General features: G+C 41.3%; 1 protein-coding gene across 4 annotated transcripts in view; it reads right to left on the bottom strand.

The window, feature by feature from the left end:
• NOL4 (nucleolar protein 4) overlaps positions 1 to 27579 on the bottom strand; it is a gene marked incomplete at both ends in the record, with an annotated part of 223237 nt that overhangs the window by 77302 nt on the left and 118356 nt on the right. For all 4 annotated transcript variants that reach the window (XM_079785152.1, XM_079785151.1, XM_079785153.1 and 1 more), the window contains one exon: positions 21642 to 21925. In XM_079785152.1, the coding sequence (XP_079641278.1) occupies positions 21642 to 21925 (284 nt within the window). The remainder of the gene's footprint in view (positions 1 to 21641; positions 21926 to 27579) is intronic.

Raw genomic sequence — 27579 nt, 5'->3', positions numbered from 1 at the left:
CACCATGACAAGAAAACTCCAAAACAGTATCTCTCATGAGCATAAATGCATCTTTAAGAAAATATTAGCAAATTGAATCCAACAATGTATAAAAAGTTGTATACCATGACCAACTGGATTTATCCCATATATGCAAGGCTGGCTGAACATTCACAAATCAATTGTGGTTTATCACATCAACACATCAATCCTCACATAAACAGCTCAGTTACATGAACAGAAAAATTGAAAGATAATTGAAAGATATTCCATTTTCACTAATAGGAAGACTCAATATGGTCAAGAAATCAGTTCTTCCCAATTGGATCTAGTGAATCAATACAATCACAATCAAAATCCCAAGTTTTTATATTAATATCAAGAAATTGATTCTAAAGTTTATATTGGCAGGCGAAAGACCCAAAAGAAACTACTCAATATTGAAGAAGAAAAACAAAGTCAAAGGGCTGACACTTTCTAACTTCAATATTTACTCTAAAGCCACAGTACATGAGACAGTACGGCACTGATTAAAGAATGGGTAAATCAATGGAACAGAAATCCAGAAATAGACTCACCGAATAGAGTCAACTGATCCTCGACAAAGGGACAATGGAGAAAGAACGATATTTTCAACAATGATACTGGAACAATTAGATATCCACATGCAAAAAAATTTAGCTGTATACATGATAATACACACCAACTTTTTTCTTGCCACAGGGTCATATCTTCAACAATAGGGAAACAAATGTATTTTTCCTATCAACAAATTAAATCACAATAAATCCACAATACACAATAAATTATGAAGGAATGTAATGAAAGCTTAATCCTGATCCAATTTTCACTCTTACAACTACCCTAGGCCCAAATATAAAGGGAAATATACCTCCAGGGAAATTTACCTCCAGATAAACACCACTGCAGACTTACATAGAAATATTTTCCTGGGATGGCACAAGTGAATTTGCAAGCTTCCCAAAATGCTGGTCAATTTTATCATTAAAAATCAAAAGGAAAACCCAAACCAGATCCACAACAAAAAATCAAGTGATTTTTGTTCCTTTATCAACTCTGGAGAAATGTCATGTGGCTTCAATTTTTACAAATTATCAACTTTTGTCCAAGGGTTAACTTTAAGTAATTCAATGCTCCCTCCCTCATTGCTGTCTGTGTGACCTTGAATGGTTTATTTCGCCAAAGTCTCAGGTTCTTCCGGACAACCTGAGGATGACATTGTACCTGCCTCACAGAATGGCAATGAAGAATATGCGAGATGGAAAGGACAAAAACGGACTGAAGAAAATTATGCTTCAAGGAGAGAAATGCTATAATGCATCAAACCAGTGATTAAAGTGAAGGCTACAGTATGATTAAAAATTTTAAAGAAGATTATTTTTAAAATTCTTTTTAAGAATCAAATCCATCCTAAGTGGTTGCACCAATTGTGAAACCTCAAGAGGTCATTTTTATAGGAATGTTTTGACAGCTAGGGAATTCAGGCATCTGAAAGTGTTTGCTTAGTGATACAGCATTTACCCTCTGGCCAACGGGGAAAATGAAACACAGGCATTTAATCGAGTGTCTAAATATTGTACCTTCCAACATTTTGATTACTTGAGACTTAGTATTTTGTGTGCACTTTATTTATTTATTTTTTTAATATATATTTTATTGATTTTAGAGAGGAAGGGAGAGGGAGAGAGAGATAGAAACATCAATGATGAGAGAGAATCATTGATTGGCTGCCTCCTGCACGCCCCCCACTGGGGATCAAGCCCGCAACCCAGGCATGTGCCCTTGGCTGGAATCGAACCCGGGACCCCCCAGTCTGCAGGCCGATGCTCTATCCACTGAGCCAAACCAGCCAGGGCTTGTGTGCACTTTAAAATGGTGCAATTTTAGTTTACCAATAGTTTATTACTCTCAGTTATGCCTGACTTAAAAAAATCTCCTTTTACAAACTCACATTTCCCTCTAGACCAATATTGAAAATTCCACATATCTTAAGTCTTCCTTAATATATTTTTTTATTATAGAGAAACACAATAAATAACAGATTACTGGATGAAATAAAATGCAATCAAGCATTGTAGTTTTGCAGCAAAAGCTGACGTTCAACAGATTTTAGGTAAAATTCTAACCGTCATCTATCTTTGGTGTATGCTGGGGAAGGTATGAAATATACAGAGAGAGATTTAAATGAAAACCAACTTCCGACCTCCTTGCTCTCTCTGAATGGACTGCCTCGTCACCACAGACCAAAGCCGAGAGCCACGGAGCCAATGGCTTTTACCCACTTGGATTTTTACAGATTAAGAAACTGGGATGTAGATGTGTAGATAAATAATCACTGGGATTGGTTATGAGTCTTTGATCAAATCAACCACATTTCACTACTTTATTCTCAAGCCAAAATATAATAAAACCAATAAAAAAATATGTGTGCCTGATATGAAATATCTTTCTAATATGGGGCTATAAATCTTCATAGTACAAACTACGTTATATTCCCTTATACTTCTTAGTTTGAAAGGGATATTTATTGAAAACAGTAAAGCTATTTCATCTATTGATTTAATGTATATTAATGCACTTTCAATAACTTCTGAATAACAAATAGTTTTCTTTTACAACTGGGAGGAGCTGTTAACCAATGTATAAATAAAGTCAATTGACATAAAACAGGGAAGTCCAAACAGCAAAGATCACATACTTAATATTTCATGAAAACAACCATTTGTAAAATGAAAATTAAATTTGAAATTCGAATTAACCACTAAGTTTATTATTTCTATTGTATAGATTCCTTATAGGTTTAGATAAAGACATAACCCTCCTGCAATGAAACAACACTAGGCCCAGTTTACCCTGTGTGGCTCTTCCTGTTATAAGAGAGGTTTAAAAGGAAACTGTACTCAGCGGTCGCCAACCTTTCAGACCTCACCGACCACCAGTAATTCAATTACTATCCTGTGTCAGCGACTAAAATGGGTCTTACTGCTCTGAAATAGTTAGTGCCCCCTGGCCCCGCCAAAGTGCCTAGCTTACAGAGTGGGAGCACTTTGTAAGATACTGGTGAACTGTGGAAGGACATGGAGCATTTTTATTTAGAAAGTAGAAGCTAAGCTGTTTGACGGGCTGATCTGCAATACGTTGATACAACAAAAGGGTATCGATTTTACAATGACTTTAATAAGGATTAAAATACCTACAAATTATCAACTGTTACTTAACATTCTATAGAAAAATCAATCCTTAATCCTTAAAGGTGAAGGGATTAACCCTTTGCACTCGCTTGCTTTTTTCTCGATTCCTTTATTCTAAAGCTAACCGTGTCGAGTCACACTCGACATCCGAGTGCAAAAGGTTAAGCGAAAAAAAAAAAAAGCACAACCTCATGGACACAGACCACAGTATGGAGATTACCGGAGGGAAAGGGGCTAAAGGAGGGTTTGGGGGGATAAAAGGTGATGAAAGGAGACGTGACGTGGAGTAGGGACAAACACCACCACATGCAGATGCTGTATGATAGAATTGTACCCCTGAAACTTATATAATTTTATTAACCAATAGCACTCCAGTTAATTTTTAAAAATCCTTCATTCAACAAAAGTGGTAAAATGCTTCAAATGACTCCCCAGCCCAGGATGTTAGCGGAGTATTAACATGCAGCCTACTGCATGTCTTAAAGAAGGCAGGCCTGGCCAGACAATTTCCCTTTTTTGGTTTTTGCCTAGAAAAACAACAACAACAACACAACCACCAGGAGGGATTGCATGGTGTTTTCTGGGGGAAATAGGTTTTAGGAGACCGTTAGGATGGCTGCCTGGGTCACAGGGCCGTGTGCTCGACAAGTGGGTGCAAACAACTCGTGTGATTCCGTTTGAGGGAGGACAGGACACGGAGCCCGTGCACCCCCCCTCCCTCCCGCAGGGACCCCCTTACCTGCGGGTCTCACAGCGGAACCCGGGGCCCACCAGCCAGGATGGGAACCCCGAACTGGAGTAACGGACCCGCCGGGGCTGGAGTCCGGGGCTGAGAACCCTGAGAGCTGGCCATTCCAGGGGCGCAATTCCAGGGCGCCCTCAATATTGTGAGCATCTCCTCCAAGAGCCTGGCCAGGGCCCCACAGAAGGTACTGGAGCAGGGTCCCCAGGGAGAGGAGGAGGGTGGTGGTGAGATGAGCCAGAGCCCTGCCTCCTCCTGAAATAGGCGCCTCAGGAGGAGCTAATTGATGGAGCCTGGCCTGCTGCCTCTCAGCACCTGCTGGGGGTCATGGGTCATCAGAGCCTCTGCCCTGGGAGGGGAGCCACCTGACTCCAGCCCCCCGCCCCTCCCACCCGGGGGGGGGGGAGGAATCTGAGAAAAGCTTGTGAGGTTCACAGCTCTGAGGCACAGGCTCCCCAAAGGCCCCAAACCTCATCATGAACCTGGGGACTGGATCCCCGCCCCCCACTCCTCAGCACCTCAGCACCAAGGCCTGCTCACAGCAGTTCCCTTCACCCAGGGCTTTGAAACTGGCTACCCAGAAACGTCACAAGGCAAAGCAGACGGCCAGAACACGCGTGGGGGCGCACACAGCGTCAGAATCACACGTGGCAGGGCTGCTGGGCTACAGAGTGGGAATTTCTTAAAAGAAACTATGACTAGATCAACCCAAGGACTTGTATGCATGCATTTAAGCATAACCAATGGACGCAAGACACTGGGAGGGGGGTGAGGGCATGTGCTGGGGGGTAGGGGAGGCTGGGGGAAGGTCAATTGGGAAAAAAAAAGGAGACATATGTACTACTATTTGTAATACTTAAAAAAAAAAAAAGAAACTATGACTAACCTGCTAAGGGCTCTAATGGATAAAGTAGACAGTGTTAAAATAAAAAAACAACAACACAGAGACCAGCCTTGAAAATTCCCTGCGCAGACAAAACCAATTAGTCATACAAACAGAGCTTAATTAAGCTGATTGCAAGGCTAACTGGACCTGGGTAATTTCTTGCGATGTCTCTGGAAACCATAAGCAAAACTTTCATTTTCCAAAATTTAAATCAGGTAGCCACTAACCAATTCCCTGTCATTTAAGAAAATTCTAGTATTCTAACCAGTCTCTGTGGAGAACAGTCACTGCCTTCTCCCCATATAACTGCTTAATAATAATATACCCCTGAGCCTCATTCCATGTGCGTGGCCCCAGGTCACGAACTCTCTCTTCGGTGTGGGCACAATGAACTCTTACTAATGACCACTAATGCAAGAAGGGATGGGCACTGAAGAGAGGGATACAGGTCCTGATGAAATAAACAAAACAAAAAAGTGCTAGAAAAAAAGCTGTAACAGAAATAAAAACGGCCTTTGATAGGCTTACTAGTAGGTTGGACACAGCTGAGGAAAACAAAATCTTTAAGCTAAAGAACGTATCAGTAGACTCCTCAAAAGCAGAAAAGCAAAGAGAACAATGACAAAAAAGAAAAAAAATAAGCAAAAAAATAAACAAACCCAGGATATCTAAGGACTATGGGAAAACTACAAAAGGCACAACATACACTTTTTTTTCCAAAGAAAAAATCAAGGAAAAGAAGAAATATTTACAACAATGACTGAGAATTTCCCCAAATCAATGTCAGACATTAAACCACAAAGCTTTAAGAACACTACGCAGGATAAATGCCTCCAACAACCTGCACACAGGTGTATCTTTTTCAAATTACAGAAAACCCAGGATAAAGAAACGGGAGGAATAAAACCCCTTACCTATATAGGAACAAAGATGACAGCCAGCTCCTCAGAAACCATGCAGGCAAGAAGAGAGTGCAGTGAAATATAAGTTAAAGTGTTGAGAGAAAGAAAACCCACCAACCCAAATTCTGTACCTTGAAAATTATCCCCCAAGAGTGAAGGAGAAATAAAGATTTTTCTCAGACAAACAAAAGTGGAGGAAAATTATTGTGGCAAACCTGCTTTGCAAGAAATGTTAAAAGAAATTCTTGACAAAGAAGCAAATAATATAGATTGAAGACTTGGATCTACATAAAGGAGGAATAAATGAAGGCAAAATAAAAGCTTTGATTTTCTTATATTTTTCCCCATCATCATCAGCAAAACGCTAAATAAAATACATACTAGTATATTCAAAGGAGTGCTGGTAGAAGTCTAACAACCAACTCGGAGGGGGCGGGGACGGGGAGGGGGTTGGGGACAGAAACACAATAGATAGCACTTGCAGATTTCTGTTGTGTGAATACTCCTATTATGGCCAATGTCAAGCTATTAACATGATGTCACTGAACAGAGTTAAGAAATGATGCACAGTATACCCTTAGCCAGAAAAGTGGATATTGTCAATATTATTTTTCCACCCTCCCCTATCCCACACTGGGTACTACTAGACCTCTCCTCTCTCCTCCTTTGGAGTGCCCAAGAACCCATATGGAGGTGGAGAGCCGCAGAGTTTCAAGGGATGACAGAAGAGGGAAAGGGGTTGGGGTAGGTGGAGGTGAGCCAAGGGTGGGGGCTGGGGGATAGGGATGGAAAGAGACTGTGCTTTGGGTGAGGGGTGCACGATGCAGTGTGTAGATTAGGTTTTGTTGAGTTGTACACTTGGAACCTGCATGGTTTTGCAAACCAATGTCACCCCAGTAAGTTCAATTAAAAAAAGAAAATGAAGAAGGAAAAACAAGCAAAGGCTGACAGCGGTATAAAATGTTCAAGCATGAGGAGATACTTGGGTCTTGATTATTTCTTTGGGGAAAGAGAACTCATCCCAGGAAATGGCCCAGACAGTGTAGCCCTGCGCACCGAAGGCGAGACAGGTGGGGTTCGGAACCGGCGGGGGGCAGCCCTCTCAGTCATTGCAGTCGTGTGTGTGTGTGTGTGTGTGTGTGTGTGTGTGTGTGTGTGACTCATTGTGCACTACTGAAGTGCGAGAAGCACCCACCAAATGATAACTATGGATTTGGGGCCACAAGGAACCACCGGTGTGGATGGTGGAGACTATGACTCAGCTGAAGAGTGGGTAAGATTAATTCCTCAGAGTCACACCCCACCTCCAACCAAGGTAGCTACACATACCTGCGAGGGCAGTGGTTCTCCACCTTCCTAATGCCGCGACCCTTTCATACAGTTCCTCATGTGGTGGTGACCCCCAACCATAAAATTATTTCCGTTGCTACTTCATAACTGTAATCTTGCTACTGTTAATGAATCTTAATGTAAATATCTGTGTTTTCCGATGGTCTTAGGCGACCCACAGGTTGAGAACCGCTAGCAGGGTCGCCTAAGACCATTGGAAAACACAGATATTTACATTATGATTCATTAACAGTAGCAAAATTACAGTTATGAAGTAGCAACGGAAATAATTTCATGGTTGGGGGTCACCACAACATGAGGAACTGTATTAAAGGGCTGCGGCATTAGAAAGGTTGAGAACCATTGTGCTGGGGGAAGGAACAGAAGCCACCTACACCACGCTGGATATGCATTTTGTACAGCAGAATTCTGTCAAAGCCTACAGAAAAATATTCCTTTGAAAATCCCTACCCTACATACGCCATCTCCCCTTTCTGTGGACAACGGCACCAAGTCCAATTTGTGAAATTCCATCAGAAGTATGTAAAGTAGATGTTAAAATCAATGGCAAAAGTCACCCTGATTCAAGGCCTAAAGCATAAACGGATAACTGACATTAAAGGGATTTGCTGTAATGCACATTGCTTCTTAGTGAGATGAGTGATGGCATCTGTTAATAATTATGAAGCAGCTGGGTAGGAAAAAACACTGAAAATTCATAACACACAACATCTTTAAACAAAACAATGGAGATAGTTTGCTGGAAGCCAAACCAATATAGAAATAACTTTACAGCATCTATTATAGGGCTTTAAATAGTTTATATATGGCATCAGACAAAAAGGACGTGTTTTCATAAATAGTGTCTGGCCCAGCAAAGAGCTCCTAAGGATATTCACTTAACCTCATTATAATATTTAGCTTATGTAGAGTCACAGATGGTAAATGACATTCTCATGCTCAGCATTTTACTTTTTAAAAAAATATATATTTTTATTGATTTCAGAGAGGAAGGGAGAGAGAGAGAGAGAGAGAGAGATAGAAACATCAATGATGAGAGAGAATCATTGATCGGCTGCCTCCTGCATGGCCCCTACTGGGGATCGAGCCCACAACCCAGGAATATGCCCTTGACCAGAACTGAACCTGCGATCCTTCAGTCCGCAGGCTGACGCTCTATCCACTGAGCCACGCTGGCTAGGGCACTCAGCATTTTTCTGAAGCCATTTATATATATAAAAGGATAAGCAACCAACAACTGAACAACCGAACGACCGGTCGCTATGATACACACTGACCACCAGGGGCAGATGCTCAATGCAGGAGCTTCCCCCTGGTGGTCAGTGTGCTCCCACAGCCAACCTCCCCCAGTCCCCCCACCCCCGGGGGCCAGCTGGCCAACTTCCCGTGGTCCCTCCCTCGGCAGGCCCCCCTACCCCCATTAATTGGCCCCGATCACTGGCCAGACCGAGGGACCTCACCCGTACATGAATTCATGCACTGAGCCTCTATAAAACCCAAAGCAAACTTCTTGGAGAACTACCAAGGCAGAATAATAATTCATCATTAATAATTGATGAGTTAATATTAGTTAAGTTGTTAGAACAATTCCTAGCCTATAGAAGCACCATAGGAGTGTTTGATAAAATAAAAATAAGTACCATAGTTATGTCAGGGGTACTTCCTTGTCAACACCTCACTATAGCTGTCGCATGAGTTTGATGTACATTATGTCATGTACAATGTCCAATAAGATCAGCACAACTCTTTAGCCTCTTTTATTCTCACTATAACATGGCAGAATGTAAAATGTAAATGAGTTATTTTGTTTACCAAATATTTACTGAGCACTTATTATGTTCCAGGGGCTGTTCTGAAGGCTGGAGGTGTAGTCACCAAGTGAAACACAGATCCTACTCTCATGGGAGACGATCTTCAACCAGCGGAGGACTATCACCAGGTGACAATTAACCAGGATGATTCAGACCCTCTTCCTTCTCCCTACCTCTTCAAGTGACCCATCCTTCAAAACGACCCGCCACCTCCCTTCCCTGTGCTCTGGGACAGGTGTTTCGTTTTCTGGCTTGGGTCTGTTCGCTGGTAGCTTCCTGTTTGGTGGCCTGTTGACACTCTGAGGATGACCCCTACTTGTTTCCTCCCCAGTCTTCCTCCTCGCTGTTGGCCTCACATTTCCACTTGCCAGCCAGGCATCCCTAACTGACCCTCTAGCCCCTGGCACTCCATAATCTCAAAACAGGCTGGCCCTGCTCTGCCCTGGCAAAGGCCCTCGTAGCTGCTCCAGAGAAAAGCCATCTCTGCCTCCTTCTCTAGCGCCCTCCAACCGTTCCATGTGGGCTGAGGCCTCCAACCTCCTGCCCAAGGCGCAGGCCCACTGCACCCCTCTCCTGCTCAGATCCTGGCACGGTCCCCCACGCTCAGGGACACCAACCAAGTAGCACACCAGAACTGGACCTGGAAAAAGTCCCCCAACTCGCCTTTAGGCACCCCTTCATCCATCCAAACCCTTTTGCTCCCAGATCATTCTGGTGCCTTCTTACGTTTGTGACTTTATTCTCCTCTGTATTTTCCCCTCCTCAAACTTACCTCATCGTAGCTACCTTTATTCTTCGAGTCCTCCATGAAACCTTCTCCGATTCCCTACTTTGTGTTTTCACAGAACATTTTACACATAAAGATTGACATTCATGTATTTTTATCTTTAATTCGTGGTTATGTGGTGGCTCCTTCAGAAATAATTCTGTAGCCCCACAGTCCCTAGGGGGGCACCCTACCTGCAGCAGAACTGAGGGGTATTTGTCACCTGGATAATTGTGACCCAGGAATGTTCTCCCCAAATACTACTAGTTTTGCTGAATTATTTCAGCACTGTAAAGGCACCTCAGATGAGAAGACTAACACCGGGAATAATGGTTTCGTTAATGAAAGTGTAGAAATAAACATCACAGGTTAATTTTGGTTTTTAAAACTTTGTCTTAAGCAGGACAGTGAAGACCCTCTGCGTTACCATAATGGTGAACATATGTCTATATATTTGTCTGAATCCATAGAATATACAATCCTCAGGCGAACTCTGGACTTTAGGAAATTATCATGTATCCATAGAGGCTCACCAATTGTAACAAATGCACTACTCTGATGGGGGATGTTGGTAATGGGGAAGGCTACGTGTGTGGGGGGCAGGGGGACTATGGGAAATCTCTATACCACCCACTTAATTTTGCTGTGAACTTAACACTGCTCTAAAAAATTAAGTCTCAAAAAATTTTGTCTTAAGCATCAAAGTGAAACTGATTAAAAAAATCACTTAGTTTTCTTTATATTAAATTTTCACATTTGAAAATCACAATAAAGTCCTCATAAACCCCCAAATGTCTCCTTTGCCAGCCTGCTATCGCTCTATCCTCCTCCATCACCATACTGGAAATTCACTTTATTTTAGTCACTGTTTTCTTTAATTAAAATATATTTGGCATATAACATAGTGTAAATTTAAGGCGTATGTGAGTTAATCATATAGTGCAATATGATTGCCATTGTTGTGATAATTAGCACCTCCATAATATCACATAATTATCATTTCTTTTTACTGATTGGAATAATTGAAATCTAGTCTGTTAGCAAGTTTGATGATTATAATGCTGTCTTGTCTATATTCACTGTACTAGAACTCATTGAAGCTTTATCCTCAACATCTGTCTCTCTCACCCACCTCATTCCCTGGTAACCATCATTTTGCTCTGATTTTATGTGATAGTATTTGTTTTTCTCTGTCTAACTTTGCCCACTTAGCATAATGTCCTCATGGTCCATTCATGTTGTCGCAATGGCAAGATGTCTTTTCTTGTGGCTGAGTAACATTCCATTGTATGTGTGCATGAATAAATAGCACTGTATTTATCCATTCCTCCATTGATAGGCATGTAGGTTGTTTCCATATCTTGACTATTGTGAAAGAGTGCATGTCCCTCTTTGATATGCTGTTTTCATATCCTTGGAATATATACCCAAAAGTGGAACTGCTGGGTCATATAGCTCTATTTCTAATTTTTTGAGAAACCTCCATATTGTTCCCCAGAGTGGCTGAACCAATTTACATTCCCACTAACAGAGGGGAGGGTTCCCTTTGTTTTTGTTTGTTTGTTTTTAATTTTTTTCTTTATTGATTAAGGTATTACATATGTGTCCTTACCCACCCCCCGATTGCCGCCCCCCACATACTTGCCCATACTTATCTTGTGTCTTTCTGATGCTAGGTATTCTAACAGGTGTGAGGTTGTATCTCATTATGGTTTTGATTCGCATTACCCTGATGATTACTAACTTTGATTATCTTTTTTATGTACCTGTTGTCCATTTAGATGACTTTTTGGGGGGCAGGGTGTCTATTTAGTTCTTCTCCCCTTTTTAAAATAGATTTGTTATTATTGAGTTATATAAGCCTTTTATATGTTTTGGATATTAACCCTTTATCCAACATCTGACTTCTGAAAGTTTTCTCTCCTTCTGTAGATAACCTTTTCATTCTGAGTGTTTCTTTTGCTGTGCAGAAGCTTTAAGTCCCATGTAGTCCCATTTGTTGGTTATTGATTTTGTTGTTTGTGTTTTCAGTGTCAGATTCAATTGAGTCATTGTTCATGGTAATATTTTCAAAGGAGAATCTCTGGCCCAGAGAGATAAGAGCGTATACATTTGAACTGGAATGGGGCATGGTCATACTCCAGATTAAGGTCCCAGTCAAGTGCATAGTGGGGAGTTTGGGGAATCCAAACTATTTGAGGAAACTGCTGGTATGAGAAAGTGGGTGGGATAAGATAAAAATGATGTATTCCCACATTGCTGCGTATTTTTTCCTTTAGCAAACATTTTATAGGGAGCAAGTTTCATGCATCTAAACCACATTAGTGTGTGACCGTACAACCCACCACCCTTATAACCTATGACCCATAATCCACCACCCGCCACATTGTCCTCATTCCCCATGAATCTTTCCCCCTGGCTGAGGTGACCAGATCGGTGTCATGAAGGAAGTGGCATTTGAATTGGACAGATTCCAACAGCATAAGCAAATATTTTAACAAGCAGAAATTGCAAGGTATCCTAGGATTTATTTCTATGAGTACATGTTATATAGTTACAGAAATAGGTCCTAGAAAAATGCCTATAAAATGCATCCGGGAATGAATTACATCCAGAGTCATGGAAAATAGGTATAAGAAAATAGGAAGGAAAAGGGGACAGAGGAAGGAAGAAGAGGAAAGTAGTATTTACTAGTTGAAATGAATTAATATGCTTCTTCAAACTGCCAATCTCATTAAGTGATTTGTAGGCTATTAAAATAAATATTTTTAAATTGAGAACAACTTTGCAAGATTCAACTAAGCTGCAAATTCTGGAGCCAATAACCACCACCACCACCACCATCACCACCACCATTCTGATTGTTATGAGTTTATATGAAAATGCACACAGTCTTATTTAACCTTCACAATTTCCTATAGGGTAAGTGCTATTATCTCTCTTTTACTGATGAGATATTTAGGCTTAAAAGTTAAAGACTTGATCAAAATTACAAAAATAAAAAGTATAGTTTTAAACAATATATTTGTATTGATTTCAGAGAAAAAGGGAGAGGGAGAGAGAGAGAGAGAAAAAAAAATATCAATGATGAGAGAGAATCATTGATCTGCTGCCTCCTGCTGGGGATCAAGCCGGCCTCCTACACGCCCCATGCCCACTACTGGGGATCGAGCCCACAACCCGGACATGTGCCCTTGACTGGAATCAAACCTGGAACCCTTTAGTCAGCAGGCTGATGCTCTATCCACTGAGCCAAACCAGCTAGGGCTAAGTGTGGCTTTTCGGTCAGCAAATAACTATGAGCCATCAAATAGCAGCTGAGGGGTCTCGGCATCAAGTCGAATTTGCTGCTGCTCACTGTCAGACCCTACCCTGTGATCTCAGACTATATTGTAGCGGTTCAAATAATGGCAAAATTCCAGAAATCCACATTCTAGAAATTCTTAGTGTAGCCATTTTGTAATGTCTGCGGGTCTTAGTTTTCCCATTTGTAAAAAATGGGAATAATAACTGAGCCTAATTACATGGGGTTATTATAAAGATTATAAAAATTAGTTCTTAGAATAGCGCCTGGCAACAAATCTTACCTTTTACTAACTTCCATTATTATTTTTGGGCGCCAAGTTTAGGACCTCATTCTTTTTCACTCCATCATCCAAGATTTCTTCTTAACCCCAACTTCCCCCTCCCCGCTAAACTTAAGGTCTCCATATCAAAAACACACCTTAAAAATGCTAATAGGAGGCCATAGGAATATACATTAAGACTCATCAAATATTTCATATTTTTTAAATTATTACATTAAGACAAGTTGGAATATATACCTCTCTGTCTCTTTCTTCTTCTTCTTCTTTTGCTCTTTTCTAAAATTTGAGCCAAAACTGATGAATTTCAATAAGTCCTGGGGTAATACCAACTATTTGAGCAAAACAAGTATTTGTCTAAGAAGTGTCAATGCAAGTATTTGCCACTGATCAAGGAACTATCCACTAACTGTACCAGATCTCTGCCTCTCTTGATAGCTTGCCGGGCTCAGTTACCATAGAGATGACCGGTTTTCACAGCATCAGCAAGGGCGGGGGGGGGGGGGGGGGGCGGTAGGAGGGGTAGGGAACCGTACAGGAGCTACAGAGTCAGACCCAGGTTCCATACCAGGTTCGATTACTTGACAACTTGTTTAACTGCTGTCACTTAAATGACTTATAATGCCCTGGATTTTATGTCCTTATGCTTAAATGAGGCTGGTAATTACACTTGCTCTCCTTACCACACTGAGTTGGTTTGAGTTCAAAATATGACAGCATCGTACAAGGGTTCATTATTATCACAGTGGACATGTAATATGAGAACTGATATGTCCTGTATCCTGTGGCTGTTAGTTTCCTTCACACCCTCATCGCTTACCTACTCCCAGTTCTGCGCATGGAACATTCTACCGTATTTTAAAGCTATACCCGCATTTCTATCCCCACCACCACCTCCCAAAGTTAGGACCCTGTCCTCTGTCAGCAGCCTCCTCCTCCCTTTAATGCCGCGTAAAGATGCCAAATGCCACAATGATCGACCCCAAAACACAATCTGACCATGCTAGTTTGCTCTCCGACATCCTAAGGTATACACCGCTCAACTGCCAAGTTCACGTTTTAAAAGGCATTCGTTCACAGCCTACCCTAGTCTGGCCCCCTAGACCAAATCTCCAGACTTCTCTCTTACCACGCCCAGCCTCAATGTTGACAGGTTTTACCTGAATGCTCTCTTTACTGAGAATGCCCCATTCCCTTTTGCCAAATGGCTGCCTCTTACTTAAACATTAAAAGTTAAATGGGCCCTGGTAGGGTAGCTCAGTATGTTTGAGTGTCATCCCAATACGCCAAGGTGGCTAGGCTGATCCTGGGCCAGAGTGCATATAAGCATCAACTAATGTAGGTAAGTAAGCGGAACAACAAATTTAAGTTTCTCTCTCTCTCACCATCTCTCTCCCATCCTATCTCTCTGAAAATCAAGAAATAAAATATTTCATATAATTAAATCGGCAACTTTCTAAGGCATGGCTAGTAGGCCTAGAAGGGGATCCCACATACAAATTAATTTCTGTATTCTAATACACTTATTTATTTGTGTGTCTGTAAGTTCTTTTTTTGTTGTTAATCCTCACTCAATGATATTTTTCCCATTGAATGTTAGGGAGAGTGAAAGGGAGGGAGGGGGAAAAAGAGAAGCATTGATGTGAGAGAGACCTATGTATGGGGTGCCTCCTGCATGTGCCTTGGGCCAGGATTGAACCAACCTGCAGCCCAGGTATGTGTCCTTGACCGGGAATCAAACCTGAGACCATTCAGTGCAACACTGACCAGGGCAAAATATACGCTTTTTAACGACAGAGACCTTTTATCCCGTTCGATCTAGCACCCAGGATAGGCACGTTTGTGGAGTATATTACTATTGTTTCTATCCTGAAAAGAGTCTAAGCCAAAATCTCTATATAACACCAAAAAGTTAAGCATTGAAAATCATCAAATTAAAATGATAATGAGCTGGAATAGCCACATAGCAAAGATCAACATGACACTATTCCAAACGTGAATCCATTTTTCTTGTTTTAAGTGGCAACCTCATTACACCTAAATATTTCAAAGAGGTATTCTAAAAAAATGCACTTCTGTTCATCATAGCTACATAAAACCACATAGCAATTATTAATGGGAATTATGATAAATATTCTACATACTTTAATTTGAATGGTAATATCCACGTTGGTAAAAATTTAAAGGGAAGATTAATTGATTATATGTCACATGGACCACGATGAGGAAATATTATTTAAATAAAGTGAAGATTAAAGGGTCTTAGGAACTGAGCCAAAAACCAAGTGTGTAGTAACCACAGTGACACATTAACCCTCCGACATTAATCACCTTCCCACCACAGTTATCACTTGAAACATTATTCTTTTGGGAGACTGATTCAGAATATTTTACCATATTAAATAAAATGAAGCTGGGTCACAAATACTAAAAGAAAAAAAGAAAACTAAAAAGATACCCTTGCCAGTTTGGCTCAGTGGATAGAGCATTGGCCCATGGACTGAAGGATCCGGGTTCGATTCAGTCAAGGGCATGTGCCTCGGTGAGGCTCCATCCCTGGCCCTGGTCAAGGGATGCAGAAGGCAACCAATCGATGTTTTTCTCTCTGTGTCTCTCTCATATCAATATTTCTCTCTCTCTGTCTCTCTCAGTTCCACCCACTCTCTCTAAAAACCAATGGAAAAATATTCTCAAGTGAGGATTTAAGAAAAAAAAAAAAGGGGGGGGGAGGCAATAATAGTGTTTTAAAATTATATATTTCCTCCCTTAGTGTTTTAGTTTTGTTTTTATTCTCCCTTGTTAATAATTTAAAACATATTTACATCTGGGTTTGTATATTCTTAACCTTTCTTTTTCCCATATAATTAATCCCCTAACACTTCCTCATGAGACTTACTTTCCAAGATTTAATCAACATTTCTACTTTTCTTCTGAGCTCTAATGTTACTACTTGTCCTCTAAAATTGTGTAGAAAAATAAATATCACCTAAACTCTCAATGCAATATATTTATTCTTTAGATTGGTTAATATGATTCCCTGCTAGTCTAGTGAGTTAATTTGCATAGTAATAAGCAATCAGTCAAAGGCATAGTCCTGCACAGCTATTCTTTTTAAGAATTTCTAGTCACTGTTTCGTTTTTTCCAAAGGCTTTATAATCAGTTTTGTTGGATATTATCCATAATAAAATCGTGAAATAAATCAATATCAAACCTTCAAGAATCTAAGCTTCTCAGAGATACTATGTAATTAAGCTTTCATAGTCCTCCAAGGTAGAATAGAGACTAGCCTGAAACATGCTGGAAGTTCACAGTGCAGTCATTTTATCAATCGGCACAGAACTGACGGGACAATCCTGAGAGCTGCAAAAGGCAGCAATGACTGAACAGAGCAGCATTAAACCTTCAGCGTAACGTTCACCTGAGAGCCTTGGGGTCAGACAAGAGAGCCAGGGGCCCTGGAGGACTCTGCATATGGATTGGGATTGCAAGACGAATCCCTAAACACGATTCCAGACATTGTCTTCTTCACGATTAAATGGCTCAGCTCGCTTACCCCAATCCAATTTCCCACGAATTAGGCTGACGTTTCATCGGCCATGTGTTTTGAGTGCAACTCTTAGTATTAACTCTCCTAACCACTGTCCAAGGTAAGACCTCGACCACTTCCCCTAAGGGTTGCTCCATTTAACCACTTCCCACTGTTTTGAAATGCCCTACATGTTTGCTTCCAAAATACCTCCCTTTCTTATTTGGTTGCCTTCACTGTCCTTTTCAGTTCTTTCTCCTCCACAACCTGCCTTTACGCCACTGGCTCCTGGGGTTAGTCTTCTGCAGGATGATACATGTTCACTCTCTTCTCTCCTCAGTCTTTGCTTTTCTGAGGTAACCCTATCAGCCACATCAGCTTCAGGCAGCACTGCTGCTCTCAAGTCTTTCTAACGTTTCTCTCGCCAACTGACGTTTTTTTTTGAGCTGACACGTGGTCCCCAGGGCCTGTTAAACATATCCAGAAGATACTGCATGGGCACCATAAGCTTCACACGTCAAAAGTGCTTCGTCAATTGTTCCTCATCCCGAATCTTGGGGAATGGAATCATATCCACTCACCAACCAGCCCCAAATCCTGGAGTCATTCTAGAATGTTCTCTGCTTCATTTCCCACATTCAATATAACTTCATTTCTTCAAAATATTTGAGGAACTACTATGTACCAGATATTAAGTCAGGTGCTCAATAAGCAAGGTAGCCATCATGTTTATACTCATAGAGTTGGCATCCTAATGGGATGTACAAAGGTAAAGAGGCTATTCATATGTGAAAGACATCTCCAGGAGTTTGGCAATAGACAACCTATGGAACTCTATATAGTGGCCCTATAAATACAATTTCAAAAGAATAAAAGGAACAGTATCTCTGCATGCTTTTCTTTCTGAACTGCCACAATAGCTCTCTAACCAGTTTTCTTTTTTTTTTTCCTGGTCCCTATCCTATGCATCTACTATAATGTTGCCAGAAAATTCTAAAATTCCAAGCTGAACACAACCTTAACCATGCTAAACTTTACTGTTGGATACAATGCAGAGTCCTTGAACTGGCCCACAAAGCCTTTGTTGATGGAGCCTCCTTATACCCCATCCCTCCATACATCCTCTCTGCTGAGGCCATGCTCAATTCCCTACACATCTCCACACCAGGCAAAAGTCTCTAGAAAGTCTCCCCTGAGAATCTCTGTATTCCCCTGGGTGCCCCACATCTGTCCTCTCTCTCATCCCCCTGCCATATGTCCATCACTGTACCTATGGGATTAGATTACAATCACAAGTTTGCCTGTCTTTCCTGCTGGACTATGGGTGTTTGAGAGACAGGGACCCTGTTTGAGGGACATGAACATGCTTTGTGCATGTCTATGTTTTTGCTTCCCACAACAGTGCCTTGCACGTAGGAATCCCTTGCATGAAGTCACACCTCGTTCTGAATGGACAATGCTTCCCAACCCCATGAAATCAACTCATCTTCCCTGTCTGCATTCCAGGCCCCTCATGGTGAAAACAGGAGACCCCTTTTGGAAAAAAAAAATAAATAAATAAATAAAAGGTCATCTTACATTTCCTTCAACGTTTGAGACTCATTTCCTCTAAGAAGCCCTCTTTAGTACTTCAATAGAAATAGTATTTCCTTACTTCGAACTCTCAATATTTTAACACAGGAATCTGTATTTGCCCATACTTTCATTAAGAAACGTCTCTATGTATATGTACCTTCTTTACCCAAACTACTTATCTAAGAGCCTCATGAATAAAGTCTCCTCTCTTTCAGTTGCCCTGCTGACTACTTCATTGGTGCAAGGGTGACAGGTATTTAATTTGTCCCTTTTGGACAGTGATGGCGAACCTATGACATGCGTGTCAGCACTGACACGCGTAGCCATTTCTGATGACACGCGGCCGCTGAGGCGGCCACATGCCAAGGATGAAACATTTGCTGCTCCTGAGGATGAAACATTTGAAATAATGTTTTTTCCTCAAAATGACACACTACCCGAGTTACGCTCAGTTTTTTGGTGAAGTTTGACACACCAAGCTCAAAAGGTTGCCCATCACTGCTTTTGGAGGAGTGAATAGAGTCCCTCTGGATTCTGCTCCCAATGTGCTCCCAAGCAAGGTCTCACAGTTCAACTGTTTTCTCTCTTCATCTTATCTGATATCTCAGCATTGGCCATCAGAGCTGACCACGCCCTCATTCTTGACAGTGGAAGTCACTGAGCTTCCATACTCTATACCCTTCTGATTTGCCCCTGCCTCTCTGGCTCCTCCCCACTCAGCTATGGGAGAGGTTTTTCCTTTACCAAACCATCCAACTTTCAGCTCCTGGGGGGTACCTCCACCCCAGGTCCCTTCCTCATCTCATTCCTCACAAGCAGCCCAAACAATCTGTGCCCGTGGATAGCTCTGTTTGAGTAGGAGAGCAAAAGTATATTCATTCTGTTCAACGAGTGCGAGAATGTGTTTCCATGAGCAGAGTTCACATGGTAATCACACACAAGGGGATAAAGAAGACAGCAAACCACGGAGTGTTTTTTTAAAAAATCAAGACTCATGGTGTTCAAAGGACATTACATGATTATTCAAGTCTTATGGAGACAGGATTATGTGGCTGGCAGGGAAACTTAAGGGTTGTTTTGTTCCGTAAAATGTCACACACAGACACAGACCCTGTTAGTGAATACAAAAGCATGCCTGTTTGTGCGACTTGGCGTTAAACCACTGAAGAGGACACTTGTGCGTTTAACCACCAGCAAAAGGCACAGCAGCCTCCTGAGGCGGAAGTGCTTACGTGTCTGGTGATGTCCAGTGACTTCCCTAAAAGAGGATAAAACAACACATCCTCGGGCGAGAAAGCAGATTTAAATAGAGCCATTTCAGAAGGCAGAGTGCCTCAGCAAAATCAGGAATTAATCCAGATGAAGACATTTTGCTTTCAGGGGATCTATGTAACAAAAACATGTTCTACAACTCTAACAGAGTGGGGTCGGGGCCGGTGGGGGGTTTTGAAGTGAAAATGTATACTCTATAAAGTCCTCCTGTTTTTAAAAGTATACCTTAAAAATTATAGAACCAAGTCACCAGTATGTGTTATTTCAAACTGTAGTAATATGAGCTTAATTTAAAAAATAAATAAATCAGGAACATTGTAACTTATTCTAATATAAAGAATCTAGTTGTGAGATGATAGCACATTGTGGTTTTAATTTGCATCTCCCTGATGATCAGTGACGTTGAGCATCTTTTCAAATGTCTCTTGGCCTTCTGTATGTCCTCTTTGGAGAAGTGTGTGCTCAGGTCCTTTGCCCAGTTTTTTAATTGGATTGTTATGTGTTTTTGGTGTTGAGTTTTATAAATTCTTTATAAATTTTGGATATTAACCCTTATCAGATGTGTCACTGGCAAATATGTTCTCCCATTCAGTGGGCTGTCTTTCCATTTTGTTGGTAGTTTCCTTTGCTGTGCAAAAGCTTTTCAGTTTGAAGTAGTAGTCTCATTCGTTTGTTTGTTTCCCCTGCCTGAGGAGATATAGCAGAAAAAACATTGCTACAAGAAATGTCCTTGATTTTACTGCCTATATTTTCTTCTAGGATTTTTACGGTTTTGAGTCTAACATTCAAGTCTTTTATCCATTTGAGTTTATTCTTGTGTGTGATATAAGAAGGTGGTCTAGTTTTGTGGCAGGAGGAGGTAACGGGCCAGATCTCTCAGACACAGTGGGAGCGAGGTCCTTGGGGTGCCGCTGAAATAAGCATTTTCAGAAGACCCCCCTAGACAGTGGTCGGCAAACTCATGAGTCCACAGAGCCAACTATCAACAGGACAACGATTGAAATCTCTTTGGAGAGCCAAATTTTTTAAACTTAAACTTCTTCTAACGCCACTTCTTCAACATAGACTCACCCAGGCCGTGGTATTTTGTGGAAGAGCCACACTCAAGGGGCCAAAGAGCCGCAGGAGGCTCGTGAGCCGCGGTTTGCCGACCACGGGCCTAGGAGAATGAGATGCGGTAGAGGGCTGTATGTGTGTGGAGCTACGTTCCTCAGGTTGTAAAAGCCCCTGCGCCTTAAGCCAGTCCTGGGGCTCCATTAGAGCCCGAAGCAAGGCCAGCGTCCAGGGTTTCATTCCATGTTGCAGCCAGGTTAGCTCAGCATCCAAGCTAATCCAAGTCCATTACTCCATTGTGTGGAGTCCCACATGGCTCTGAGCATGTGGGCGCAGGGGCGCTCACCCCAAGCAGGCATCGCAGGAGCCCAGTGCGCCAGAGAGAGAGTACAAACCAAGAGAGCACGCTCCTCTGTTCAGCGCCGTTTATGATGAGATACATGTCGGAGCACTTATTTCACCTGCACGTTTCCTCTAGAACACGGACCCATTCTCCTCTGTACGTGCAGTAAACTACGGACCAAAGTCCTCAGGTCTCTCAAGTAAACCAGAGGCTTCGGCGGAAACTTTATTGCTACAGACACCTGTCTAATCTTGGAGAAACCAGATAGTTATTTTTACAGTTGAAAACTGTGTTCTGAGAGCTTAACTTTCACCTCAGAGCTCCACACACTCCCAGACACAGACCCATAAAAGATTATGTAAACGAGAAACATTAAATCAAGTAATTCCATAGATGAAAGCACACCAACAGCTTCTCCTGAGACGTGATCCATTTTGCTCAGTCATTCCTTAAATTTACCGCTTCTATTACAGGGACACATGATAGCCGTGGTTATAAGTTTCTTGGCAATATATCATTGGGACTTGTTTAAAATATTTTTAGATTTTTTTTTTTTTAACAATAATCTTCATCTCTTTATTTCTTTGTGACCTTCATGGCCAAATTAAAAAGTCCATGAAAATTGTAATGTGATCTTACCTTGCTTCCATTTTCTCTCGCCTCCCGTTCCATCTTGAGGTCAGAAATTAGAAGGCTCTTGTATTTGTTTTTCCCATCGCTGCTGTGGTCGTCGGTTCTGTATTCCGAGGTGAGCTGTGCTGAGAGGGGGCTGTCGCTCAGGTTCAGTGGCTGCTGGTCCTGCTCCAGCCCCGGTTTGCCATCCCCATTGGAGTCGCCCATCTCCCTGCTGTGTGTTCCCCCTGAAGCAACTGAACTTTGCCCCACAGTCTCATTGCCATTAAAGCTCTCTGCAGCGGAATCATCTGTCGGAAAGAAAAAAACAAACATTTTGATTTTAATGAATGTGCCGTTCAGTTTCTACTTCAACTAGCATTCACTGCGCTCCTACTATGTGCTTGGCATTGCGCTAATTTCACATACAATGTGTAATTTATCTTTAAGAATAAATTGGTAAAGTTCCATTGTTACTTTTAATATAGTAGGCACATTCAGCCACAAGAATAAGTGAATAAAAATAAGAAAAAGAAGAAAAAAACAGAGAAAACAGTTTAATCTCAAACAATCCCAAAATGTAAATTTAAACAAAGAGAATAAGATAATTGTCAGCTATTTTGCAAATAGCTTTTGTTTTTCCAGTGAGAACAGCCATATTTGGTAAAAATGCTCTGATAAAAGCACTGTCTATCCTGCTAATGGGGTACATATTGATTCAAGCTTTGTGGGCGTTTAATATGCATCTAAAGCTTTAGAAAGGCTCAAAAATGCTGTTCCGGCCATTACATGTCTGGGATTTTAAGCATAAGAAGTTTAATCACTGTGTGTACTTCTGTGCAGGTAAGAAGGCATTTATGCTAGTGCTGTTTACAATGGCAAAAACTTGTTATAAATTACCGGAAAAGGAGACTTGCTTAACACAATGGAATGATTAGAATATTATGGAATAATTCAACATTCCATTTTAAAGATATAGGAAAATGTGAGTCAAAGTATTACAGGAGAAAAAATCTAGCTACAAAGAGCATGGTCAATGTAATCCCAATTTCATAGAGCAAACATATAAACATGGATGGAAAAGACTGAAAAGATATAATCCTAAATGTTAATATTGATTTCTTCTTAACTATATGGCTCTGGATTTTCTAATATTCTTTATTATCTATAACATATAATTTTCCAATAACAAAAATAAGATAACTGTAGAATAAAAGAAAAGGGCAGAAGTGGAAGCAGGAGAGTTAAAATTTTTCTGGCATTAAAATCTATATATATAAAAGCCTAAGGGACCGTTCGACCATCCGACAGTTCGACCGGTAGCTATAATACACACTGACCACCAGGGGGCAGATGCTCAATGCACAGGCATGGAAACATGGAACAGACAGATGAATCTCAGAGGGGAAGGGGGAGGGGAGAGGGCAGGAAGAGATTAACCAAAGATCTTATATGCATACTAGAGGCCAGGTGCACAGAATCATGCACCAGTGGGGTCCCTCGGCCTGGCCTGCGGGGATTGGGCCGAAACTGGCAGTTTGACATCCCCGAGGGATCACAGATTGCAAGAGGGTGCAGGCTAGGCCGAGAGACCCCACCAATGCACGAATCCGTGCACTGGGCCTTTAGTAAATAATAAGCTTGTTTAGAAAAGTATATTAATGATACTTTACTGAAACCAAGAAAAAAGTTTACATAAAACAATCACCCTTTATTTCTCTTAATTTCATCTTCTCGTATATAAGAATTTGCTATTAATTTTAAAGGATTATGAAGTACATATATTTAAATGTTTTCATTAGTTAAAGGCTATTGATGAAACCATATAAATACGAGTAAGAGTAATAATATTCAATATTTCTTACTTTTGTTTGATTTCTGATTTATTTATTTACTTATCTTTTAATCCTCACAAGAGCATAATTTTCCACTGATTTTAGATAGAGTAGAAGAGAGGGAGGGAGGAAATGAAGGAGGAAGAGAGAGAAACATGGATTGGTTGCCTCCCTCACGTGCAGGGACTGGGTCTAGGATCGACCCTGCAACCCGGGTACATACCCTTAACCAGAAATCGAACCCACAACTCTTTGGTGTGTGGCCTGATGCTCTAACCACTGTGTCACAGCAGTCAGGGTGATGTCTGAGTATTGTTAAGTCTGCTTTACTTTTGTAGAGTTCAATGAAATATTTACTGCCTTCTAGTCAATTAAATTCATGGAAACCCTAAAGTATAATCATTTATTCACCTGCCTGAGTGCCCACACTTGGCCTAGAAGGGGTTGAATACTTGGCCTCTGAGATTCTGCCTTCAGTAAGTTCACAATTAAAAGGGGCAGAAAAGTGAACGTGCACCTAAAACTCACAGCCAAAACGGGCTATGATCCAAAGCAAGCTATGATCCAAAACATCCCAGACCATTTCCAAAAGATGCTGACACATGACCGAGTCCCAAAAGGGGAGGCGACCTTACCCCAGCTGAAGCAGTTGGAGGATTGGGTCTCCCACCTTGAGATCGGCAGGTGCCAGTCAGAGAAAAGCACCTGCAGGGCTGAGCACGGAAGAGAAAGGAAAGAACCAGAAACCTGGACAGGGAGGAGGAGGAGGAGGAGGTGATGGGAAGTTTTGAGTCTGAGAGAGTTCGACTGCAGCTTGAGAGTCAATAGAAGTGACTTTAATTTATTGTGGGAAATGATGTGTTAAAGAGATTACTCTGATTCTGATGAGAATGGGGTGAAGGCAACAACATGGAAGTTGGGGAGACCAGTTAGGAGATCTGCACGTCACCCACGTCAGCACTGCTGAAGGGAAGCTCAGACTAAAGCGGCAGCCGCGCAGAGAAGGAGGGGACCAGGACAAGCCTGCGGAGAGACGGGGAGACGGACGGTGGGCTGGACAAGGCCCGGGAGAGGCCAGGTCTCCAGCTCCAGTAAAACATGAAAAGAGAGAGCGCTGAGTTTAATTCTCAGTAAAATGCTCCTTTAGAACAAGTATTCTAAAAGTATTTTGAGGAAAAGTTAAAATGGGTTCAAATATTCTCCTATTAAATTATTCTTTTTGTGTATCCACTCAAGAAAAGACTTCATGTGGAGCGGAAACATACATAAGGAAACTGGCCATACGTAATGTGAAAATGCACTTCCCATACTATTAGTTTGAGAAATCAAAAACATCCTTTTAACAATGAAATAGCTAAGGTGTTTCAAATAATTGGGGAAATATATATATATATTACATATATGTAATTTGAAAAATTGTACATATTTTTTGTTATGTCAAATCCTTAGGCTAAAGTATGAAAGGTAATTTTGGGTTAAGTTATTTCTTTCCAAGGAAGTCCAAAGAAAAACATAATGGACATATACATGTCCAATTATTTAATTTATGAAGAAAAATGTAATTTAACATTTTGTACTAAAATCCTTTAAAAATTACTAAACATTTCATGTAAGAAATTTTATCAATATAGTAAAAGAATGAATAACCCTGAAGAAATATTTCATTTTAAAATAAAATCTACATTAGCATGAAACAAATCCAATACCCATTGTAGTTAAAATTCAAACATGCGATATTTGTTCCTTTAATCTGAAATCATCATCAATATTTAATAAACAGTGTACTAGTTATTCATTTTTCAGGGAAGATAAACATTACTATTTATCAGGAAAGTCTTTAATAAAAGTCATGTATTTATGATGTTGGTACAAACAGTAAATGAATAAAGGAGAAAATATTTTTAGACAAAGTAGTTCTCTCCAGATGTTACCAAGGTAACTAAATGCAACAGCCTTACATATTTCATTCCTGAGTAAAGAAGTCTTTTTTATGATGAACAAATGAGTGATTTACTCATTTGCATCAAATATATATTCACATATTTTATAATGTAAATAGTCAAAGAATCAGTAATTGTCACATGCCACTATTTTAAAAATCAAAATTCAAAAAAAAGTTTTGTTGTCTACATTAGAGACATTCAATATAAAGAAGTGAGCAGACATTAAACGGAGGATAAATTCAACGTTTTCTATTGTGTAGTTTTGGGTGACCATGTTAAAGGTTTTTATTCTCTCTTAAAGAGACTTTTTTATAATAAAAAACCACAAATCCCTGACTCCTCTTTATCATAACCAGCTCGTGTCAGTTTATGGCTTTAAAAAGGGGAAATGTGTTTCCTTACCCATCCTGAGTGGCTGCTGGTGTGTGGACACCGGGCTGCTACCCGGAGGGTGTGGTCTCTACATCTGGAGGAAGGACCTTGGGCTCACAGGCGCAGGGCGACCGTGCTTCCCCCCGAGTTTAGCCTGGGCACCAGGGCATTTGAGCCCAAGACTCTGTATGCCAGTCCCCAGGGGAAACAGCCCCTGGAGCTCGGGATAACAAGATTGCCCAGGGTACCTAGCAACAGAGGAAAACGTGGGATGCGATGACAGGGAAGTGTGGAATCCAGTGACATCAGAAGGGCAGCTGGATGTCGGGGTGGCATTTGTGCTGAGGTTGCCTTTGATGGGATGGACTTAGTAGTGTGGGGAGGGCCGTCCAAGTGAGCTCGGCGGGGGGGGGGGGGGGGGGGGCTTGTCTGTAAGTTACAGCAACACGAGCTAGGCGGCCGGCCACTCCTTGTTTTCTCTCTCCTTCCGTCCCCTACGCCCCTTTCCCTGCACCCATTAGCACATGTTGGAAATATGATGGTTTACGTAGATAGTTTCATCAGCACCAGACTCAAAGGTCAGCTTTTGCTACTGAAAGAGGATTAACCTATAACCTATGTATGGTATGTATTTATATGTATATCTGTATTTACATGTATGTATGTATGTATGTATGCTCCTACCTACCTAATAATATGTGCTAAATGTGTTGGAGATCTCCCAAGCACCTGACCTACTTTCTGAGTCAGCTACTTTCAGTAGCTCTTTATTATGGTCTTCGGGCCAAGTGCCTTGGGCAAAATGAAAAGGGAAAATATATCCTCCCATTTTAAGACTGCTACTTGGAAATTTAGTCCTAAAATCCAGGTCAGATGCTTAGAGTCCAGAAGCTTTTTATGGTTCCCCAAGTCCACCACAGTCTCCTTTGATGCCTCCTCAGAAAACCTGCCTTTCATATCTTACCATGAAACTGACTTTTAAACCGATAATATGACATCACGAGCCAAATAGGTGGACATATTTTTAAATTCTTCAAAGTCTACTTGCAAAGGAGAGTTTTGGTGCAATGCCTGTCATTGTTCCTGATGTCTTCTCTGTCTTCTCCCGGCTCCGGGTCCCCGTAAAAAAATGTGAACTTATCCATTACTGGACTGTACCTTACATCTTACGCCTCAGCCCGGAGCTCCCTCCCCTCTCCAACACGAAGCACGCCATCAGGTGCCAACGGATCCTTGGCAGCAAGCCCACGGCCCTGTCCTGCCCACCGCCCACCGCCTGACTCATCCCTGCCTCGATACCCCCTTTGCCCATCTTGAAATGCCTTCCACATTATTCCCATTTCCCCTCTTCAAGTCCTTCTGATGGCCTTTCCATTCTTTGCATTTCTATTTTACTAAGCCCTGAAAATATAATTTTTAAAATGTTAAGTAAACACCTGTTCTGTATTTCGTCTTTTGTTTTCTTATATGCAAAAACTTCATTGTTGACTACAAAAGCCCTGGATTTCCAAGTCCTCAATACCACAAAAACCTTTGAAAAAATAAAGTTTAAAAATGCAATGTTCTGAATCGCAGAGGGGAGGCAGGGGTGGTTGGGAAGAGATCAACCAAAGAACATGCATCTATGCATAACCCATGGACACAGACAATAGGGTGGTGAGGGCGTGGGAGGGGGGCTAGAAGAGGTCAATGAAGAAAAAAAGGGGACATATGCAATACTTTCAACAGCAAAATATTTTTTAAATGCATTGGTCTATTTTTGTTTGTATTTTCAAAATATTATCCAGGTTATTAATGCTTTGTTAAACATGTTCC

Source organism: Cnephaeus nilssonii (assembly GCF_951640355.1).
Source record: "Cnephaeus nilssonii genome assembly, chromosome: 11".
In the NCBI taxonomy this organism is placed as follows: Eukaryota; Metazoa; Chordata; class Mammalia; order Chiroptera; family Vespertilionidae; genus Cnephaeus; species Cnephaeus nilssonii.
This window is presented reverse-complemented; position numbering and strand designations above follow the sequence as displayed.